The sequence below is a fragment of the Cynoglossus semilaevis genome, chromosome 17 (assembly GCF_000523025.1).
Source record: "Cynoglossus semilaevis isolate Cse_v1.0 chromosome 17, Cse_v1.0, whole genome shotgun sequence".
Classification (NCBI taxonomy): domain Eukaryota; kingdom Metazoa; phylum Chordata; class Actinopteri; order Pleuronectiformes; family Cynoglossidae; genus Cynoglossus; species Cynoglossus semilaevis.
The window spans coordinates 1381813-1389180 of record NC_024323.1 but is presented as its reverse complement, the minus strand read 5'-3'; the positions used below and the strand labels follow the sequence as shown (position 1 = coordinate 1389180).

Sequence of the window (7368 nt, the reverse complement as noted above, 5' to 3'; positions counted from 1 at the left end):
AAACAGCCAACATTATACTGAGTTTATATTACTAATGACCAGATTTGATCACACAGTGAGGAAGCATTTTAGCTATTTCTGCGTAATATACAAACCTGGCTCATCTGAACCATCCTGGCAGTCGCAGTAGTCGTCATTTATTCTGTCAAAGGGAATAGTGTGGGAGCCATCCAGGCACGTGAACGGTTTGCCCTCTTCATAGAACTGTAGTTCTGATACAGAAAGTAAAATGAATATATTTAAAAACTAAAATGCCATTGCATGCACAGTCAAATGTGGTAAATGGCAGATCATAGCAGAATATTAGCTTTGTGCTACCAAACACTTCTAGAGCACAATTGAAACAATGTTAGCCTCAGATAAGTGTGCGCATAGTATATGCAGTATTTACTTTGATTTTTCAATTAAAAATGGATTAACACTTTTTCTGTTGTCTGATGTTCCAGTCACATAGATCGTAGCTAATGTTCATGGAAAACCATGACTTTAACTGGTTTGAGAGCAAATAATGTTTTCCACTATACAGATGCCACCGAGTTGAACGACCACATCCCACAACAGCACTATATTAATTACATGAAATGCTTTGTTTTTCGTTAACCTTTGGATTTTCATACATGGTCCATACCTGAAATTATAGTGGTATGGTAAGGAACACGTACCAACAATACGTAACTTCACCACTAGATGACGCTATAATGTCTACATTGTCTATATAATATATTACGTTTTAATATGAGAAAAACAGTGTGTGGAAATGTGAATTTTCGTGTTTACTTGATAAAGGGACACCGCGGGGACGATGCACTTCCACTGCAAAGGCGCCTGTACTTAACACCAGCAGCAGGACAAGATGACAATAATGATGGCCGGACATCCTGACGGTCAACTCTGGGTTAGAACGTAGCAATATTAAGCTGCAAATACATTTAGAAAACACACACACGTGTGTGTAAGTACAACCACTGTATATAAAAACACATTAATATCCTTAACCGTATTTACAGTGCTTTGCAAAATGTCCCGACTTCGTGTTAGTTAGCAGGAAGCTAACAACGCTAGCGAGCTTTAAACAGATTATCTCAAACAAAGAAGCAAAATATGAACAACCATTTAGGTGTTGCTGTAGTAGGGAAAATAAAACAACAATATTACTCAAAATACTAATATATAAAAAGAAACCATCGACGCTTAAAGAAAAAACAAACAAAACAAGCTAATTGCTAACCTTGCCGGTGGTTGGCTCAATGGGAAACAGAGCTAACTTCCGCAACAGCGCAGAGCAGATCTCCGCCTCCTTGTGGCGTTGTTCGCAGATTGGACAGCAGAGCTTTCGGTGCTTCTGACTGTTCATTTTAGTATTATTGTAGGTAAATAAAAGAAAATGAAAGTTACAAAAGTGGTAGAATAAGGAAATACAGGGGAGCATTAATAGCAACGAAAATTGGGATATTTATGAAAAAGGAGATAAGAGTGCTGTGAGTCTGTGTAGATTGCAAGCATTACCCTTTTAGTAATGACTAAAGGCTGATTAATAGACAGGAATTATACTGTATTTACAGGAATGTATAAAAGAAATTATTAACTGATATATTTTTTTAGGGAAATGTCTAATTTCGTTATATCATTTAGAGCCCCAGTCCCCAACCCCCAGTGCGTAGAACGGTACCAGTCCATGGGTCATAAAGGTAATTGGCTGAGGCAAAAATAATTAACAATTGGCTTAATTTAAAGAGAAGTAAGTCATTTCTATTAACCTTTTCCATTTAGAAATAATTAGGTCTGAAAGATGTTTTATTTTGAAAATGTACTAATCTTTTTGAACCCTTCAACACTGTGATATCTGTCCATGTTATTAGTCGACAAGAAAACTAACTTGTAGGCTGAAAAAAAAAAAGTTTTAAAAAAAAGTTAAAGGTATAGAAGACATTTTAACATCATAGGTTGACACATTCTGCTATTGACGGTCTGTGATCTTGTGTATTTTTCAGTGAATCCGTTGTGGGCAGTTGTACATATTGCAAATGTTGACACAAAAAAAAATACAATCACACAAACGACAGCGGTGTTTATTTCATATAAAAAATCTTACTTTATTTGTATTTTCAACACACTTTGCAGTACTGAACAATGAAATAAAAGAAAAATATACTGTTATACTTTAGTCATGTGTGTATATATATATATATATTTATATATATATTTATATAGATGATTGCTTATTAAATGCATTTATTCACAAAATGACACCTTGTCTTTGTCAAGAGGGAGACTCTCATAAAAATAATATAATAAAAAATAACTTGGACACATTTTACACATTACAGCAAGATCATTTACAAATATTACAATCATTTCATATTGTTTTTTTTTCTTTTTCTTTTTTTTTCATTTCCCCTTGAATAATCTTCCTTACACGTGAACAAAGACATGATTTAAAGCCCAGAGAATTATTTTCAGGAGGGGTCGGTCTGAGACAATGAGAGCCAGCACGTTAGGCCACCATGTAATGAACATCGAGGCTCTCAGGCTAGTGATTAAAAGTTGCTTTTTAAAAAAAAAAAAAAAAAAAAATGGACGCAGTGCTAGTCATATGTCAGATAAGAACACAGGTATAATCTATAATAGAGTCACATCTTCTTTGACTACGTAAGCCTATATATATATATATATTTTTTTTTTAAATTTAATTGGTTAAAAACATCAATTTACATTAACATTTAAAAGAGAATGGTGCGTTACCTTTAGCTCTAGAGGGTCTAGAGAGGATTTGAAGTTGATAACTACTACGTTCTTGATTTGACCAAAAGGGTCTCGACAAATAACAACGATTGGCCAAATCAGCCCCTCCCAACCCCCAACAGATTGATCATCACTCTATAACACACTCTTTGTCTCAGAACCTGTCAAAATAAAGTGCTGGTACATATAGATTTATTTCAACAATAAATGTGCACAATTTAAAAGAAAAGGTGACAGGAAAAATGTGTACAAGTGTCGCAAACGATTCCTAACAATGATTGTTGAAAAGAGAAGAAGTGGTCGGCAGTACTTCAGTAACTCCTTTTAAGTCCCGGCAAGTACTCATCAATCATTACCACTTGGATAAATTTAAAATGTACAATCCGATATTACATTATGTACAACTGTCTCGATGATGCCTGTAGCTATATAATCAACACGTGATTCATTTTCCCAGACCGTCCACCACCAGAGAGATACAAAAATAAACTGCACAGACTGTTCAAAGAAAACACTTACTAAGGTTTTCTCATTTTATCGTTTAAAAAGAATGGCAGCAATTAATCAACTGAATCATTTTCTTATTAAGAAATAATTGCTACAGTATCGTGTTTGTATGGCAATTAAATATCAACGCTGTTATAGCTTAGGACAGAAAACAAACAAACAAAAATATTTTACAGAGAAACAAAAGAAACGACAAAGAGAAAAAAAAAAAAAAACGGCGAATGCATATGGGACTCATCATTTTAGAAACTGCAAGAGTAGTCCTGAATTACAATTTCACCAGTTGACAGGCCGTGTGGTGGCCCTACAGCTTTTCCCCCAGTGGTTGAACACACAGGGATTCTGTTGCATTTAAGCCATAGTCTTCAGATAAGCTCAGTTACTGACCTGCAGGAACTTGCTCATAATAAAACAAACGTTGTTTTTTTTTTTGTTGTTGTTTTTTTTTTTTTTCAAATACCCTGTGATAACAAACACACCAAGAGACACGTGACAAATACAATATACGTGATGACATCTTAAGTTTATCTCCACCTCTTTCTTGCCTACTCATCAGTATATAACCAACACACACAAATAAACGACGCAGCCAGAAACTGATCAAATTGACTTCTCAAAATCTGGTCATTTTCCATTCTTGTCAAAATCACCCGTCCTGTCTGAGTCAAGACTACATATGAGCATATGTCGTAGCCGTCCGATGGTGAAACCCAATTCCCTCTATACCAACCAGCGGCCTCTATTTCAACCATTACACCTGATGTGATCTACTATAGTAGTCAATGTGATCACAATGTACAAATTTGAGATCAGGTTCTTTTAGAGAAGACCCCGGAACCCCCAGTTGAGTTTGAAAACCTCAAGAAGTTTAATTGAGATCATTGACAGAAAAGCGCTGCGTAGCAACAGTGAAATCTGCGTATGGATCCATTATCCAGATAGTTGATGTGTAAATATGCACGCATGTCTTTATGCTTACTAATAACTCAAAACGGGGGAGCAAGATAAAATGTGCTGATCTCCGGGGATGGCTTAATCCGATACTGCGTATCGGTATTGGTCAGATATTGGTCAAAATTTTCAGGATCGAGCATCAGAAAAAAACAACTAACCCATCCAATCCGATACCTAAGCCCATATGATCAATGATCAACTTTGCGCGACATGCCGTAAATTGGGACACTATCACCTCGGAAAACCACCCGGGAAAGAAAAGAAGGTATCGGATTTATATCGGTCTCGGCCCGAATCTGTATCGGACTTGAACAAGTTGTATCGCGCCATCCCTAGTGAACTAGTGTCACCTCTGGACATCCTGCCTTCTCCAGCCAGTCATAACACTGGCCGTGACTATTTCAGACTTGACAAACATGGAACTCGGATTTACGTAGATTCTAGGTCCCTGCGGTGGAAATGCGCCTTTCAAGATTTCACACTTTTTCGCGAAAAAAGAAATCTTTAAGCATTCCTGGGTTCTCACCTTCACAACCACAATTTCTCTAATGGCTTAGTCCGTCTCATTCATTCATGTTCTTGACCCCATTCATTTATTTTTTCGCAAGACACCAGGTATCTATAAGATTGTCATCTAAATAGAAAGAAGAAAAAAACAAACATTCTTTATGTTGAGCGAAACACCACGACAGCATGACAACTAATTAGCAGCAACGTTTCTCTATCGTTCTCCTCCGAATGCTATGCCGCATACATTGTGTAACAAACTGACACGTATTCACGGAAATAAGCGTATAGACATGGTATAAATATACTGTATTATCTATGGTATATCTTAGAAATCTACATACTGGCAGGTCTGAGGCCTGCGGCTCACATTAAGGCAAAAAAAGCATCAAACATAATGATGATTAGGGACCACCAAAAACGTCTTTTGGCCACATGTCACAAACCCTTTCCTGACATTCTGCCTCCCTCCATTGAAAATCTCTGCGGTCTTGCTTTTTTTTCCCCCCTCAGCTCGCTTCACCTGCTTAAAATTCTCTGTCACTTTGGTGAGAGTTGCTAAATAGTAGGAGAACACACAGAACGAACACACACACACACACAGAGTGCAAGTAGATGCATGAGAAAATGGCTAGTAATTAAATTGTCCTATTGAAATTATATTCCTATATCCAGTGTATTTATAACAACGGGTAAATAGAAAACAGACGGAAAAATAATGCTTGAAAGCATCTCATGGCTTGTTTTCATAAAGTTCAGAAGGAAAAAAAAAAAAAACAAAAAACAAAAACCAAACGTCATTCATGGCGATTTGTGGCGGTGTTGGTGATTGCTCTGCAGCTAGAGTTCTTATTATATCACCAGAAAGAGCAACAAAAGGAAGACTTAACGGCATAAAAAAAACAAACAAAAAAAAAACGTCGCTAAAGATAAGGACACGTGAAAAAAAAAAAAAACAAAACACCACAACACCATCGGACAATAAAGAGAGAGCATGAACGAGAGACAAAAGACAACAACAACATCAGACACTCCTGTCCAAACAATGCATTGCTTGACAACAGCCTCTTTCCAGAAGCTGGTGTTTTTAAAGGCACAGAGCCATCTTTACACCGTTCACACTCTCCTCATAAAGGGAAAAAAAAGGGGGCGTTGGATTTAGCGACCCCCCCATCATGGCGGCATTTTAGCCTCATCCAAACTCTGTGAATTTTTTTTTTTGTTTTTTCTTCTTCATTTTCTTTCCGACAGAAATGGAAAAAATGTCAACTAGAACAGTAGCTTGTTTCTGAAGGAGAACAGTTCCTGGTAGGATCGTAATGGACATGGATGACGCTAATGCTAGTTAATACTCCTTTAAAAATGGCTTTTTCCAAAAAAGATTCATTACTGATCTATGTCCAAGTGAGTAAATTGCACACATACAAACACTCAAGTCAAGTGTATGGACGTCACCTGACCTGTCCTGAAAGACACATTATTTTTGTGCGATCAATAACTCTTGCTTCTGCTCTTTTTTTTTTTCTTTTTCGTCTTTTTCACTGCATTTGTGTGTGTGCACGTCACTCCCAAAGTGCTACACCGTTTACCATCGGTAGCGCTTCGCTAAACCCCCCCTTTCTTCTCCTGGAGTCCGTCGCGAAACAAGTCGATTGCGAACTTCCCCTCATTCCAAATCTACAGTTGCTGTGTAATGAACTTCTCTCCAATGCATTTCGAGCATTGTTCCCTTTTTTCGAAAATATATTTAAAGGTCTACATTGTCATTTGCAGTCTTATCTGTTGTCGGTTTGGCCATTGAAGAATGAACAAATAAATGTGTGCAAGTGAGGATACAAGATACAAGAGCGAAACTCATGTATTATCAGCTTGAGAAGAAAAATCCTCCTCCTCTTCCTCTACAGGACTTGTGTCAGAAAGTCTTTCCTTCTCAGACCTCACCTCAAGCTGGGCTCTGAGCTCCTCGTCCTCTTCCTCGTCCTCCTCGACGTCGCCTCCTTCCTCCTCCTCATCCTCCTCCTCCTCCTCCTCCTCTGGCTCCTCTTTCACCTCGTCCATTGTGATCTCGTCCTCCTCTTCTATCACGTCCTCGTTTTCCTCCTCGGCCATGCTGCTTCCCTGCTCTTCCTTGTTCTCCTCCTCCTCTGCCGCGTGGTTTGCGTCGCCCGCGTCGCCCCCGTCGTCCCCGTCGTTTGGATGACTCTCTTCCAGGGTGAGCTCGAATTGAAACCTGTCCGTGCAGGCTTTTAGTTCCTTGTCCTGGCTCACGGGAGGCGGCGACGGACTCTGCGGGATCGTGCTCTGATACCAGTCCCTGTTGTCCTCCAGAGTGTCCAAGATCTCCTGAGCATCGGGGTGCACAAGGTCACCCCATGTCTCCCACAGGGGGTGAACGATGTAGTCGATGAAGCCCACCTGAAGCGAGAAAAGGAGAGCGCGTGTAAAGGAAAAAAAAAAAAATTGGCCTCAAATGGACGTATGCTGGGGTCAAAGGTGACAGATGACTTCCTCTGACATCTCTATTTCAATCCTTACCTACAGCCGTCACAGTTCAGTTGCAGAGGTGGAAAGTAACTATTCACATTTACTCACATTACTGTTACTGAGTAGTTTTGAGTAATTTGTATTTTTTTTTAAAGTAGTTTCAGGAATGGGTCA

At 38.6% G+C, this 7368-nt stretch overlaps 1 protein-coding gene across 1 annotated transcript in view; it reads right to left on the bottom strand.

Moving 5' to 3' along the window:
- The window catches only part of prkcsh (PRKCSH beta subunit of glucosidase II), an 8166-nt gene extending 6819 nt beyond the window's left edge, over nucleotides 1–1347 (bottom strand). Inside the window, exons 1-3 of the mRNA XM_025064155.1 lie at nucleotides 1229–1347; nucleotides 778–917; nucleotides 95–212 (exon numbers count right to left, since the gene is read on the bottom strand). Of these exons, the coding sequence (XP_024919923.1) occupies nucleotides 95–212; nucleotides 778–877 (218 nt within the window). The 5' untranslated portion in view covers nucleotides 878–917; nucleotides 1229–1347. The remainder of the gene's footprint in view (nucleotides 1–94; nucleotides 213–777; nucleotides 918–1228) is intronic.
- Nucleotides 1348–7368: the final 6021 nt, after the last annotated feature.